At 37.0% G+C, this 15949-nt stretch overlaps 1 protein-coding gene across 2 annotated transcripts in view; it reads left to right on the plus strand.

Moving 5' to 3' along the window:
- TMCO1 (transmembrane and coiled-coil domains 1) overlaps positions 1 to 15551 on the plus strand; it is a 37869-nt gene extending 22318 nt beyond the window's left edge. Inside the window, exons 6-7 of one of the 2 annotated variants that reach the window (XM_020979012.2) lie at positions 1912 to 2056; positions 14786 to 15445. In XM_020979012.2, coding sequence (XP_020834671.1) covers positions 1912 to 2056; positions 14786 to 14884 — 244 coding nt within the window. In that variant the 3' untranslated portion in view covers positions 14885 to 15445. Of the gene's footprint in view, positions 1 to 1911; positions 2057 to 14785 lie in introns of both variants that reach the window. The other variant, XM_078156519.1, reaches the window with a different exon arrangement.
- Positions 15552 to 15949: the final 398 nt, after the last annotated feature.

The following is a 15949-nucleotide window of genomic DNA, read 5'->3' on the forward strand; positions in this document are numbered from 1 at the left end:
TCTTAATATCCCTTCCTAGAGAAAGTAATAGTTTTAATGGTAAAGTTCTTATAAAGAGAAGGTAATAATTGATTTGACATCATCTACCAAATTGCTTGCTATATGTAAGAGAGGGTCCTTCATAACTGAACTGCTTTTCTTTGTGTAAGAAAGGAACATATATGTAGGATCTCTAGCAATTTAGAAATGATAATTAGAAAATACAATGGGAAAAACACCTCATTGAATATATGCTACTTTTCATTGAAATAATTTTTTGGAAGTTATTCAGAGATAATGATTTTGTAAGCAAAAGTTTTTTGTGATTATACTGAATTGCAAGGGTAAAAAAAGTCTAGCAAGATTTTCTTTCTTTGTTTTTTCTGTCTCTGAGAGAAAGGATTATATTGCTATTACCTTTTCCCTTTCTTCCCTCTCTACAGATGCTGCCTCAATATGTAGTGTTTTTGAGAGACACTCTGAACTCCTCTGAGGGAAAACAAGCTCTTTGTGTATCTAATGCAGCTGCTGATTTCTGTATTTTCCTCTGTTGTTACTTCAGACTACGAAAAATCATCCAGCTCCTTGCCATCCATGACTTCTTCTTCCCACAATTGGCAGTTTTGTTTAGTGCTTGATGCTCCGTTTGTCATGTTATTGTACAATGGAGTAATCAGGGCAGGGTGCTTCTTCCATTTGATGGTTAGAAGCATTGGTGATTGAAGTTAGAGGCCCCAGATCCACATCTCAGTCTTCCACTTTACTCCTGTGTGAGCTCTGGCAAGTTGCTTCACTTTTTTAACCCCTATCCATTAGATGAGGGATTGGACTAGCTGACTTTTTTTTTTTAAGGGCCTGTCCTTGTTTACTGCCACACTTAAAGTAAAAAGAGGAGAGGGGGTGGAAAATATATTTTCTAAGTATTAATTCTCTCATCATTCCTGGGAAATATAGTAGAAGAATGAGCCCTCTATTTTACATGGAAACAAAATAGGGCTTAGAGTACTAGAATAGCTTACCTAATGTGATAATAAGCCTATAGCCCAACCCAGAGTTTTTGACTTACAGTGGTTTTCCTTAGTAAGTTTTTATATTATCTTGGAAAGTTTTATCTCTTTTCCTAATTTCATGTACTGCAGTGTAATAGAAAGAATGTTGAACTGGGATCAGGAGACTTGGGATATAGGCCACGCTTGCTACCTGCCTGTGTGGCCATGTATGAAATGTTTGGACCTTAATTTTTTTATCTGTCAGATGATGAAGTGAGTGGACTAAATAATGTTTACAGGCCTTTCTAGCTTTATGATTCTGAGTTAGTTTATCCAAGGACACTTTCAGCTTGATTAGCTCCATGCCTCCTCTTCTTCATTATCAAAATAAAGAAGTTTTAATTAAGTTCCTCCTAGTTCTAAGATGCAGAGTGTGTGTGTTTGTGTGTGTGTATTTTGCAACTATTATAAACATTGTTAATTTTCTGCTAGCAAAAATACCTAATCCATGAACAGCAACTTTCCATTTTTATTTTTTTTCTGCTTCCCCTGCCTGATAACCACTGTCTTTTATGTACTGTTTGTCTCGGAAAACATGTAGTAGCTGCAGTATCTATCCTTAGGATACATTCCTTTCATCTTGGAAATGCATTTGTAACATTGATCTCTAGGACTTGGAAAATGTATTTTGTGCTGGATAATTCTCTGAAGCAATAGCTTTTCATGAACTATTTCATTTCATGGTTTAGGGAATGGGTGATGGGAATAATCCAAACCCTTCCTTTTATCCGTGCACTTTATTTAGGTCCTTACCTCTGGTCACCTTTTCTTTGTGTTTCAGAGATCAGAGAACCTAAGTGTTGTTCCTGTCCCAAGAGCTTATCTGAACTGGGAATCTCATCAGTCATCCAAAAATAAAAATAATTTGTTTTTTCCTTCCTAGATTTGATGGCAGGGTGGTAGCCAAGCTTCCCTTCACTCCTCTTTCCTACATCCAAGGATTATCTCATCGAAATCTGTTGGGGGAAGACTATACAGACTGTTCCTTCATCTTCCTCTATATACTCTGTACCATGTCTATTAGACAGGTGAGTATTTACGATCTTGCTTATACTTACACATTATTGGAGGCATTTTGGTGTGGGAAAAGAAGATTTGGAGTAAGAGGAACTGAGATCAAATCTCAGCTCAGAATTTAATCCCAGTCTTGGCCGAACTTCCCTCATCTGTAAAATAATGATGTTGGATATGATGACCTCTAAAGTCCTTACCAAATCTGAATCTATGATAAGAATTCATGCCTGAGATTGCCTTTTGATTTTGCGATGTTGAACAGTGTATACCTCAGTGTTACAGAGACCTTCTTCTAGATGCACACAATTCTGGATTATTGTTGTGGAATTCTAGATTAATGTTGTGAAACTGTGTTTTGATTTTATACTTAAGTCCTTCCTTCCACTTAAGACGTAGCTCAGGTAGTACTTCTGCTATGAAGCCTTTTTCTTGTTGTACTTCTTTCCTCTCCTCCAAATCTGTTATGCCTCTTGGTTTGACTTACACATTTATCTTAATTCTAATACGTATGAAAGTTGTGCACATGCCTCCCTCATTTCCCCAATCTGATTATATCCTTCTCAAAGCCAAAAGTGGCATGGTGTGATGGAAAGGTCTCTAGCTCTGGAGTAGGAGAACCTGTCTTCATAGTCTGTCTCTGATTCTTACTGTTCTTACTATTCTCACTTTGTGACCTTGAGCTAGTCACTTAATCTCCTTTGTCCTCAGTTTCCTCATCTGTAAAATGAGCTATGATCTTATGATCCTATTTCTCCAAAATAAATAATCATTCCCAGTTCCTTAGGTGGTGCCTTCCATGTAATAAGTATTTAAGAAAGCTTAATTAATCTGTAATTATTGTTTCATGCTTCATGTAGCACTTTGAGATTTATAGAGCACTTGATACACACACACACACACACCACACACACACACACACACACACACACACACACACACACACACACAAAGAGAATCACATTATCTTTCCAACAACCTTATGAGGCAAGTCCTCACAGTAACCCCCTTTACAGATGAAGATGATGAGGCTTATGAAATTTAAAGGATTCCACAAACTGTATACTAATAAGCATGATGTGGATCTCTGAGTCTATCCCAGCTAGAGTTCTATTTGAATAGTTTGTGAACCCTTAGACAAGAAAAAAAGTAGTTAACACTAGGAGCCAACTTGGCTTCACTAACATCAGACTATATAATTATAGGATGGGGATGCCTTGGTCTTCCCCATCTGTAAAAGAGCTGGGAATTATAGTGTACAAAAACTCAGTATGAGTTAATAGTATGAACTGGCAGCCAAAAAAAGCCTGTACTGTCCCATTGTATTCTGTCTGCCCTGATCCAACAACCTCTGGAGAATGGTATTCCATTCTATTAATACAGTCAGTAGAGGCAGCTTGGCACAGCAGATAGAGTTGGCCTACGAAGCCGCCAAAATCTGTTGTGTCCTGCTTCCTGACACATACTGGCTCTGAGGTACCTGGAAAGTCACAGCCTCTTGGTGATCTGGGCAACTCTCTAGGCCTGTTAGTTGCAGAGAAGTTGTCAACCTGCATTAGGTTGAGAAGTTTCCTCACATGACAGTTCCTTACAACACTGAAGTCACAATCCCTCTCCCTATGTGAGCACCACAGTTTTAAAAGGACAACAGCATCCAGAGGAGGGCAACCAGGATAATGATAGGTTGTGACTGAGGGTGATTAAGGATCATGTGGAAGAAGGTGGAATTTTTAGCCTGCATAAGAAAATAATTGGGGGGAATGGCAACCTGGGAGCTATCTGCAAGTACTTAGAAGGATATTGTGGGAGAAAGCTTAGTGTTAATTCTGTTTAAACCTAGAGGGCAGGACTAGGAGCAATGAGAAGTTTCAAAGAAGCAAATTTGGGTTCTGTTTCAAGGAAAACTTCTTTACAATTAGAGCTGTCTGAAAGGGGAATGGACTGCATTTGTGGGTAGGTGTTGCTCCTTCTTGGGTGTCTTTAGACAGAACTTATATGATCACTTGTCCAGCTAGGTTACAGTGGAAATTCCTTTATGGTACAGGTTGAACTAGATGGCTGTTGAGGATCTTCCAGCTCTAAAATTTTGGGATCCCATGAAGCAGCTTCACTTCCTTTAGTGAAACAGTTGCCAAATTAGTAGGTCAAGGAAATATGGTGTATCTGAATTCCATCAAGGCATTTGAAGTCCATCATGGTGTTGTTGCATACTATAATTCTAATAAGTGGATTTTGGCCCAGTACATAGATATTAGTAGGTTGATGCCACTGTAAACAGATTTCTAAGGGTTATTAGACATTTCTGTCCTGGATTCTATTTAGTTCAGTATTTTTATCCATAACCTGAAGACATTGATAGAATGTGACAGAAAGTTTGAAGGGAGTAAACAAGAACGTGAATGACAGAATCAGGATCCAAAGAGGTCTTGACAGGCTAGAAGGACTGAATCTAATAATATAAAATTTAATTAGGAATCCATGTAAAGTCTTATACTTAGGTTAAAAAATTTCATGCTGCCAGGAGGTAGTGAGGTACAGTGGAAGGAGCCTTGGCTCCTGAGTTGAGGATCTGGATTCAAATCCTTCCCCGAGAGTCATGTGTGACCAGCCTCCCTGGGTCTCAGTTTTAGGTAATACCCTGGTTAGAGCACTGGATTTGGAGATAGGGAGACCTGATTGAGTTCAGATGTAGCCTCAGACCCTTATTGCCTGCATGGTCCTGAGCAAGCCACTGAACCTTTGTCTCTTTCAGCTTCATCATCTATAAAATGAGGATAATAGCACCTGCCTTGCAGGGTTGTTGTAAAGATCAGATAAGTTGACACGTAAAGCTCTCTGTAAACGTTGAAGTGTGACAGAATTCTATTATAATTAGCTTTTATTAAGTGATAGACTTGGTCTCAGTGTCTTTTGCGGTCCCTACCAGCTCTAGATCGATGATGATTCTAGGTACAGATCTTAAAGCAAATACTGAAACGGTAACAATAGTTTTTTTTTTTTCTGGGTAATTTAATAATTTTATTAATAAGGCCAGCATGTTATTTATAAAGGAATGGTCATTTGTCCATCTTTTAGACCAAAGACCCTTCGTGGTAGTAGGCTCAGTTTACATGCCCTTCAAAGAGTAGGCATTCCCAAGGAATGGCAGCTCAGATTGGTTAACACAGTGGGAGGTGTGGGCTATATTAAAATGAAGGTCTTGGGGTACATGACTTATAACCTAATTTTTTTTTAACAAACTGTAATGAAATGTAGCTAAGATGATGTGCTTTGTTCTCTGATGTATGATCTGGACAAAAACTAAAAGTAGATAAAACTGCTATGCGTCGTACTCAGCTAAATATAATAACAGCTCACATTTCTATAGCTTTTTGAAGTTTACAAAGTGCTTTAGTCCTGAGAACCAAGGCATTGATTTGGAGTTTTCTTTTCTTCCACTCCTGGGCTTTGATGGCATTATTCTGTAGGTCTTGAAGCTTCCTGAAACACAGGGCTTGCCGAATTACCCCTAAGGTTGGGATGAATGTGAGAGACTTAGTAATCACTTAATAAATGCTATTTGCTTATTTACTTGATGAAATTGTAATATAAACTAGACTTCTTCATTACTGGTAGCTTGTGAACAATATTTAGTAGTATTAGTAGAACTTTTTTTCTAAGGTTCAGAAATATTACCATTCTAGTGGTAGTAATTCTTTGATAGATTCACATGAAAGAGTCCCTTCTGAAATCACTGTATTATCCTACCCATAGTACAATTACCTTTTTTGAAAAAATTTTACTTAATTATTTTTAGTTTTCAACATTCACTTCCACAAGATTTTGAGTTCCAGATTTTCTCCCCATCTTGTCCTCCCCCCCCCAAGACGGCATGCATTCTAAATACCCTTTTCCCCAGTCTGCCTCCCTTCTATCTTCCCCCTTCCCCTTCTGTTTCCCTGTAGGGCAGGATAGATTTCTATCCCCCATTGCCTGTATATCTTACTTCCCAGTTGCATGTGAAAACAATTTTTAACATTTGTTTTTAAAACTTTGGGTTCCAGATTTTCTTCCTTCTTCCCTCCCCACCCACCTTCATTGAGAAGGCAAGCAGCTCAATACAGGTTCTATATGTGTAGTCATGCAAAACATTTTCATAGTAGTCAGTTGTGAAAAACTAAGTATATTTCCCTTCATCCTATCCCATACCCCCTTTATTCTATTCTCTTTTGACCCTGTCTCTACTCAGAAGTGTTTGCTTCCTCCTCCCCTGATCTGCCCTTACCTCTATCATCCCTCTGCTCTCTTATCTCCTTCTCCCCTATTTTCCTGTAGGATAAGATAAAGATGTCCATACCCAGTTGAATGTGTATGTTATTCCCTCGTTAAGCCAAATCTGATGAGAATAAAATTCACTCATTCCCTCTCACCTTCCCCCACTTCCCCTCCACTGTAAAAGCCTTTTCTTGTCTGTTTTATGTGAGATAATTTACCCCGTTCTACCTCTCCCTTTCTCCTTCTCCCAGTATAATCCTCTCTTATCCCTTAATTTTATTCTCCAGATATCACCCCTTCATCTTCAGTTCACCTTTATCATTTTTCTCTTGAGTCTTGTATTTGAAAGTCAGATGTTCTGTTCAGCTCTGGTCTTCTCATCAAGAATGCTTGAAAGTCCTCTATTTCACTGAATATCCGTTTTTTCCCCTGAAGGATTATACTCAGTTTTGCTGGGTAGGTGATTATTCTTGGCTGTAATCCTATCTCCTTTGATCTCTGGAATATTATATTCCAAGCCCTCTGGTCCCTTAATGTAGAAGCTACAATTACCTTTTTCTTTTTTTAAGGCAGTTTGGGTTAAGTGACTTGCCCAGGGTCACACAGCTAGTAAGTGTCAAGTGTTTGGTCTGAGGATGGATTTGAATTCAGGTCCTCCTGACTTCAGGGCTGGTGCTCTATCCACTGCGCCACCTAGCTGCCCTGTAATTACTTTTTAAAAACAGCATATTTGGACCTTTTTAAAATTTTATTTATTAATAATTGATTTATTTACTTTTTAGTTTTCAACATTCACTTCCATAAGATTTTGAGTTTTAAATTTTCTCTCCCTTCCCTCCCCCCTTACCATGACAGTGTGCAATCTGATATAGACTCTACTTGTACATTCATGTTAAGCATATTTTCACATTATTCGTGATGTAAAGAAGAATTAGAACTAATGGGAAGAGCCATGAGAAAGAAGAAACAAAACAAAACAAAAAAAGAAAAGGAGAGCAAATAGTATGTTTCCATTTGCATTCAGACTCCATAGTTCTTTCTCTGGATGTGGATAACATTTTCCATCGTGAGTCTCTTTGAGTTGTCTTAGATCCTTGCATTTCTGAGAAGAGCTAAGTCTGTCAAAATCAGTTATCACACAGTGTGGCTGAAACTGTGTACAGTTCCTCTGGTTCTACTCATTTCACTCAGCATCAGTTCATAGAAGTCTTTCCAGGTTTTTCTGAAGTCAGCCTGTTCATCATTTCTTTTAGCACAATAGTATTCCATTACATTCATATACCACAACTTGTTCAGCCATTCCCCAATTGATGGGCATCCCCTCAGTTTCTAATTCTTGGCTACCACAAAAAGAACTATCAATATTTTTATATATGTGGGTCCTTTTCCCATTTTTAGGATCACTTTGGGATACAGCCCTAGAAGTGGTATTACTGGATCAAAGGGTATGCACAATTTTATAGCCCTTTGTGCATAGTTCCAAATTGCTCTCCAGAATGGTTGGATCAGTTCACAACTCCACCAACAATGCGTTAGTATTGCACTTTTCCCACATCTTCTCCAACATTTATCATTTTCCTGTTTTGTCATGTTGGCCAATCTGATAGGTGTGATGTGGTACCTACCTCTGAGTTGTTTTGATTTGCATTTCTCTAATCAGTAGTGATTTAGAGCATTTTTTCATATGACTATATAGATAGCTTTAATTTCTTCCTCTGAAAACTGATGGTTCATATCCTTTGACCACTTATCAGTTGGGGAGTGAGTTGTATTCTTATAAGTTTGACTCAGTTCTCTTATATATTTTAGAAATGAGGCCTTTATCAGAGACAGTGGCTGTAAAATTGTTTCCCAGCTTTCTGCTTCCCTCCTAATCTTGGCTGTATTGGCTTTGTTTGTGAAAAACTTATCAATTTAATGTAATCAAAGTCTCCATTTTTTCATTTCCTAATGTTCTCTATCTCTTGTTTGATCATAAGTTCTTCTGTTCTCCATAGATCTGATAGGTAAACTATTCCTTGCTCTTGTAGTTTGCTTATAGTATTGGTCTTTATATATAAATCATGTACCCATTTTGACTTTATCGTGGTATAAGGTATAAGATGTTGGTCTGTGCCTTCAAAACTTTTTTTTATCAAAGTATTCATTTATAGGAGAATTAAGGTGAAACTCAAGCTCAAAAACCTAAGCAGACTAGGGTTTCATGCTAAAGTAACCCTTCTTTCCCCTCAAAGCCACTAGTTCCTTTTTTTAAGGTAGAGTCTCTTAAGTGACTAAAATGTGTAAGAAATAATGATTTTAATCGAGAATTGTTAATGGTTCTTTCTCACTTTCTTTTTCTTTCTTTCCTTCTTTTTTGACAATTAATATAGTCACTAAGAGGAGTAGAGTGTGCTACTTAAAAGGCTGACTAGTTTTATTTTGACTGAGTACTGAACAGGAAGGTTATTCTTATATTGTGGGGGAAGGTAAGATCTCATATAAAAATAAACCTAATTATCTTTTCTCAGTTTATTTTTCTCCTTGGTTTTTGTTTACTTCCTTAAAGTTTAGTGATTAACTTGCCTTGACCTTCAGATAATGACTGGTTTCCTTTTGTGAATTTTAAGAGACCTCACAAGGATGTGGCAGCTGTGCCAGTTTCCACTATAGTTATTAAGTCAGTCTCAGAGCAGTTAAAAAATTCCAGAATAAGAAGGATCTTCTCAAAGGATCTTTGAATTGAGGCTTTCTCCTTCTTCTTCTTTTTCTTGGGCTTTTTGGGGGGTTTTTTGCTATATGATTTTACTTTACTTTAAATGGGATTAATGGCATCCATTAGTGGAAATTATTGTAATAGATTTGTAATATCCAGTCAGCAAAACAGATCAACTGACAACCCTGTGAAGTAGGTGCTATTATTATCCTCATTTTACAGTTGAGGAAACCAACTGTAAGGACCAACAGACTTCCCAGGGTCACCCGTCTAGCTGATTTGAACTCAGGTTTTCTGGTTCTATGCCCAGAGCTCGATCCACTGTGCCATGTAACTGCCAGTTATACAGTATTTATTTTTAATTTTGCTTGTTGCTGCTTTTAGTGTATTTGTTGTATTTGTTATTTTCTTTACATCATTTTTTATCGTATCTTCCTATATCTATACCTCTCTTGTTCTTCATAGTCATTATTTCTTATAGCATAGTAATAATCTATTAAATTCACATAGCATAATTTATTAGCTGTTCCCCAGTCAATGGTTATCTACTTCATTTCCAGTAATTTGCTACCACAAAATATATTGCTAGGAATATTTTGGTATATACAGGGCCTGTCTTTCTATCTTTGTCCTCTTTAGAGTATATATTTAGTAGTGGGATCTCTGGGTCAAAGGGTATGGACATTTTAGTCAGTTTCTCAGAACAATTCCAAATTGCTTTCCAAAATGGTTGGACCAGTGTTAGTCCACCAAAAGTATGTGTTTCTTTCCACAATCCCTCCAACATTAAATATTGTCTTTTGTTATCTTTGCCAGTTTTCTGGCTTTGTCATGAAGCTTTAGAATTATTTCAGTTTGCTTTTCATTACTAGTGATTTAGAGCAATCTTTCATTTGATTATTAATCATTTGCGGTTCTCTTGAAATTGCTTGTATCCTTTGATCGCTTGTCTGTTGGGAATGATTTTCATATACATACACACAAGTATGTATGTATTGGTGGTAGTTTAATATCTATATCTGTCTATCTCTTGGCTGTCAGCCCCTTATCAGAGACATTTGATTCAGAGCTTTTTTTTTCCTTTTTTTCTTTTGTAATTGACTGCTTTCTATATCCTAATTGTGTTGATTTAGTTTTGTAAAAGCTTTTCAATTTCATGTAATTAAAATTCTAGTTTATTTTTTGTGATCATCTCTATTTCTTATTTATATGAGAATTGTCTTCTAGCCATGACAATGAAAAATATCTGATATATCTAGGTGGTTTTTTTTTATGGTAAGATCTTTAGCATTCAGATCAGTAACCATTTTGATCTTATTGTGGTAAATAGTGTAGGATAGTGATTTAAACTAAACCTAATTTCTTTCAAACCTCTTTCCAGTGTTCACATTATTTCTTATCAAATAGCTAGTTCTCTCCGAAGTAATTTCTTGGCTTTATCAAATATTTGACTATTAATTCCTTTTGTTTCTCATCATCATTACATACTCTGTTCCTTGATCTGTTATCTAACTAGTTCCAAGTAGTTTTGTTGATCAAATGAGATGATATATAAAAACCTACATTTATAGTATAATTTGAAATCTAGAAGTGCTACTTTCCTATAATTCCTGTTTTTTTCCCCCATTATTTTCCTGGAAAATAATGAAAAAACCTTTTATTACCCTAAATGAATTTAATTAATTTTTTTTTTTGGTCTAGGTGTCTAAAAGTACCTTTTTGGCATTTCAATGATGTCACATTAAATCTGTCAACTAATTGAGCTAACATTATTTTTATTATATTAGTGAAGTATCTTTCAACAGCTATTTCCTAGGACTAAGCAAATTTACATTCTTTGAGATTAGGCTGATTTTTAATAGAACATGTTCATAAGCCACCAGTGTATACAAAGGAATCTCTACTCTTGAAAACATTATCACATCTTTCAGTCAGCAAGGTAACAGTAGAGGTGCTGCATGCCTGCGCCTGGAAATGACATATCCTTTAGTTCAAAATTTGAATCCTAAATCATCAATTTCAGTATGAGTCAGAACATACACACACAAAAGTGTGTGGGTGGGTGGGTGTCTGTCTGTATGTCTGGCTACCTAGGTAGACATACAGATAGTTAGATAGTTCAAACTATTATAATATATAGATATAGAATCTCTCGGTAGATAATTAAAACTGTTCAAATTGCATTTGAATACAACGAGTTCAGAACATAGGTGTACACTTGCTGAGTACAATAAATATTGAATGCCTTCTATGTGCAAAATAATTAAAACTGTTCAAATTGTGTTTGAATACAACGAGTTCAGAACATAGGTGTACATTTGCTGAGTACAATAAATATTGAATGCCTTCTATGTGCAAAGAAAGTACTGTGCTAGCCACCAAGAATATTCGTAGTTTAAATGAGACGTACAGTCCCTGCCCTCAAGGAGCTTATATTCCAATAAGGGATAAGACATCAACCAGGACAAAGTCAAAGTGCTATGTGAAGTTTGAGAGGAAGATCAGATTCTTTTTCTTGCCTTCCTTTACCATTATCGGTAGGGAGATTTGAACCTGAGCTCTAAGTTCAGTCTGTCCACTGCATTGCCTGGAGTCATCAAGGAAGGCTTCCTGGAGAAAGTAGAATTTGAGTTGGATTTTAAAAGATTTGTAAGAATTCAGCCTGGGAAGATGAGGAAGAAGGAAAAGCAATGAGGTCTGACAGTTTAGTGCTTATTCAGGAGGCAGATAATTGGAGTCCAATAGTCATTCTTGAAGTCATAATGATAATGAGTTTAAAGGTTTGAGTTCCTGTTTTCTGGGTTTTATTCAATGTATGGGCCACCATGGTATTGAAGGTGGCCTCAAGTATCACATAATATCAAAGGAGACATGCATTTGTTATTCTTTGAATAATCCTGGGTACTGCTTAGAGGCCTTTATTATTTAGTAGGAATGTAACTGGAGATGGTGGTTACATTGAGTATAGCCTTAGTGGTATAGGAAGTACAGGTCTGTGTACCTGTTCTCCATACTGAACTCTTTTTCTCCTTCCTAGAGAACCAACAAGTGCTGAAATCCATCTCATGGAATATATTGAAATGATCATGAATGACTGAATGTTTTGTCTCTGAGCTAATACCTGATGATAACAGCTGATAGTAATAGCTGATAAAAACGTAGTTTAATTATTGATTTACCAAGGAGGCTCTGAGTTGAGATTCCAGGTTATCTGATTCCACAGGCAGCTTGTGGAAGACACGGTTAATAATATGACACATGGAGAGCTGTAGTTGAAAAGTGAGTATGAGATGGAAAATAAAGTCTGTAAGACTGTTATATGAAACCACCAAGGAAGCATAATTAATTGGAAACAAAATCTGACTGCCAAATGCTAGAGAAGACCACAGTGCCAGAGAGCTTTGCATTGACAAATGGAACTGAAAGTTAAAAGAGATGAACATTATCTAAATGACTAAAAAATAGAAGAATGAAATGTATTTATTGTCCATGACCTGGGTTACAGTGTCTTCCCAAAATATCCAGTTTGCAACTAATAGCTTCCTTTTCTTGGTAGCTTGTTCTCACCCTTCACAAGAGAGGAAGGAACATAAATCCTGTAGAAGATTGCATCTGGATTTCCTCCTTTAGTGGAAGGGATAATCATTTTTTTCCCTTTCTTCTTTCCTGGTCAGAAAAGCTTCATTTGCTAGTGATTACAGATGGCTTCTCTCAAAATGCAGAAATAGATATGAGTCTTCTTATAATTCAAAATGTTTTATATATCTGAAACTTGTTTTAACTTCATTTTAGAGCCCTAACATCTTTACCTTATCATTTTTCATCTGTTTTAATTAATTGGTTTAAGTTCTCTATCTTATCTTCCTGATATGAGAAAGAAAGCTTATTTTTATAAGTTTGATATCAGTAATATTTTTTTCCTTCCATTTGTATTTTTTGATTAACCTAATATCTCAGAAAGCATTTTGAAGAATTGGCACAGAAGTCAGATCAAAATGAGAAGATCAGGAAATGGGTGATTTAAAAGATGAAAAAGGAAAACTGCTAATATTTTCCATATATCCTTCCCTAACTGTAGTGTCAGGCCACTGGCCTTATTGAATTGAATTTGGGCTAGCTCGTTCAGGGGGTGCTGCTTGTACTGTTCCCCCTGCAAGGTACTTGTTACTAAGGGATATGTCTAGTATTGCAAAATGGGGTATGATGTCTTCTGAGTCTCTGCATGAGAGAAAACTTCACTAACGACTGGCAAGTGTGAAGGTGTTTGCTCTCAGCAAAGTCATGAGCTTCATGGCATTAACAGAAGCCTTGATTTTTATCAGGCTATCTTATGAGAAAAGACTGCTTTGTTCTAAAGAATAAGATGGCAATATTTAAGTGAACTGCAGCCTGAAACACAATTGCTGGGGCATTCCAGTTGTTTGAGTCTTACCAGCATTTAGGGTAGTACTGACTGCTGGTGAAGTCTGACAGAAAGAAAAGACAATGCTGTGCTCTTCCAGTCATTTGCCACTTTCTTCAGTTACTGGTCGGTCACTTACTATTGTAGACCTGAGTCTTGAAAATATTTTTTCCTTTATCCCTTTCCCTCTACATCTTCTTCCTCAAATCCATTGACCCTACAATTTAGAGGGTAGCAGAGTTGTGTTTAGAGAGGAATTGTTTTGTTCTGGTACCTTTTTTACAAAATTATAAGCTGCATTTCCTTGTGATGCTTATACAGTATCTTGTGTGTTACAAATCTAGACTGTGTTTTCTTAATGTCTTATTATAATTGGCTTTATTTCTTAAGTGAATATTTCTTAACTAAACTGTAAGCTTTGTGAGAATAAGGGACTGTGCCCTATAGTTGTCTTGTACACACTCAGTACAAAGTAGGCACTAGGGAGAGTTGACAGCTGACCAAGAGAAGTTAGAAAAAGGCATACATCCTAGGCCTTTTGTTGTTTAGATTATTGTGCACCTTTACTAAAGGCAGGTAGCTTGGTCTCCCAACAGTGACTATTCCTTTTATCCTTGTACCTCCCTTTAAAATTTCTTCTTAAGAGCCTCACAGTCACAATATTGGAGAATTGCAAGGGACTTGAGTGGCCAACCCATACATGAAAGGAATCTGTATTGTAACACACACCACAAGTTATGAACACTCAATAAAAAACATTAAAAGTGTTGTTGCTTTAAAGTAGTGCATGTATTTGTGAAAGAGGCAACTCACTTTACATAGTATTTAAATAAGCACCTCAGAAAATATTTCATATTCGAATACCTGTCTATACCGGCTGAAAGCATAGATTAAGACCCAATGTAGCAGATTTGTGTAGTGGGAAAAAAGGGTGAATTAGGAGTCAGAGGCCCTGCTTCTAATCCCAGCTCTGCAACTTAGTGCCTGTGTGACCTTTGGCAAGTGACTTAGCCTCCTGAGCCTCTGTTTCCCCTTCTGTAAAATGAGGGTGTTCAGCTCTAGAAGTCTATGGTTTCCAGTTGTAAATATGTGGTCTATGGAAGCTTCAGGGGATGTGTATTTGAAATCTGAACAGCGTGGGACCAGTTGGTACTGGAAATAGCCATTCTTCTGCCCTAGGAAGTACCATATTTCGAGGGGGTTTTCCTTTAGGTCCTTTGCAAAAGCATCATAGTGAGGAAGGTAAGGGTACTTTTGCTTACATTTGGACACATTCTGTGTTGGCTACAGAGAACTTTTTTGACTACATCTGGAAATCAAGTATGTGGCATAAATAGTTGGCCTTCTATAAGTATCATTCTCAAACCTAATTTGGTTTTCTGTTTATCTCCACAGAACATTCAGAAGATGCTTGGCCTTGCTCCTTCTCGGGCTGCCACCAAGCAAGCAGGGGGCTTTCTGGGTCCTCCAACTCCGGCTGGAAAATTCTCCTGAGACCAAGCTCAGAGCTTTTTCATTCCTTTCCTACTTACTCAGACACTTAAACCAAACTGCTCTTATTTTGTCCTGAGCAGTGGGCACTGTTAGCCACAAAGGCCACTTCCCAGCTTTCTGAGCTAGCCTCAGGCCTCTGTACACGATTGGAATGAGAACAGCATTCAGCAGACAAGATTAAAAATTGTACTTGTCTGTCAGAGTTGAAAATTTTAAAATATGTGTATGTTCGTTAGATAAATTTAAATGCTATTGGTATGGTTGAGAAACAAGGAATCTTTCATGTTATGCTTGTCATATTCTAAGAATATTTTTGGTATGGCCAGTTCATAATTCTGATATGTGCCATATGCCATGGAAATGGTCTAGGCATGAAGTCATGGGGAGCTGAACTGAAAACAATCATTAGATCTAAGCACACTCAAAGAAAGAATTTGTTACGATCCTTTTTTTTCCACAGCTAAATGTTAGGTGACTACCGACTTTAAGAAGAACCTAGTTTGTGCAACTTCATACATAAAATAATCTTGTAGTCTAATAAATACACCTTGTTTTAGCATGTTTATGAATGAATGTCATCTTTAATAATGAAAGCTTAAGCTGCATCTAGTGGGAATCCTGGTATGAAAGGAATAAAACAAGTTGACTGGTTTTGTCCTAACCTTTATGACCTGCCTCCTCTATTTGAACATCATGCAGAGCAGTCACAGTGCGGGAGTTCATAACGATGAGCATCAGGTAAATGTTTTGTAGCCTGGCAGGCTTTAAAGCATGCCATTCATACCTTGAAGCCTAATTGCAAATTGCTGGATTTTCATGGAGATCTTCCCCATTGGTAGAACAATATGTACCCTTTCCTTTTTATTTCTTACGATTGTGCTTCAGAGTTTCTACTTGGCTGTGGTCTTTTTTATTAGGAAAATCCCTCTTTGGAAGTCCCCCTTTTATTCCTGAAGCTAAATAAGAATCATAGTTAGCTATAAGGGGCAGGATGCTTGACTTGACATGTCACCCTCTACATACGAAAACAGAATATCCTGTCAGTTATATTTGCATTGTAATTCT

The sequence above is a fragment of the Phascolarctos cinereus genome, unplaced genomic scaffold (assembly GCF_003287225.1).
Source record: "Phascolarctos cinereus isolate Bilbo 61053 unplaced genomic scaffold, phaCin_HiC Scaffold_5;HRSCAF=322, whole genome shotgun sequence".
NCBI classification, from domain to species: domain Eukaryota; kingdom Metazoa; phylum Chordata; class Mammalia; order Diprotodontia; family Phascolarctidae; genus Phascolarctos; species Phascolarctos cinereus.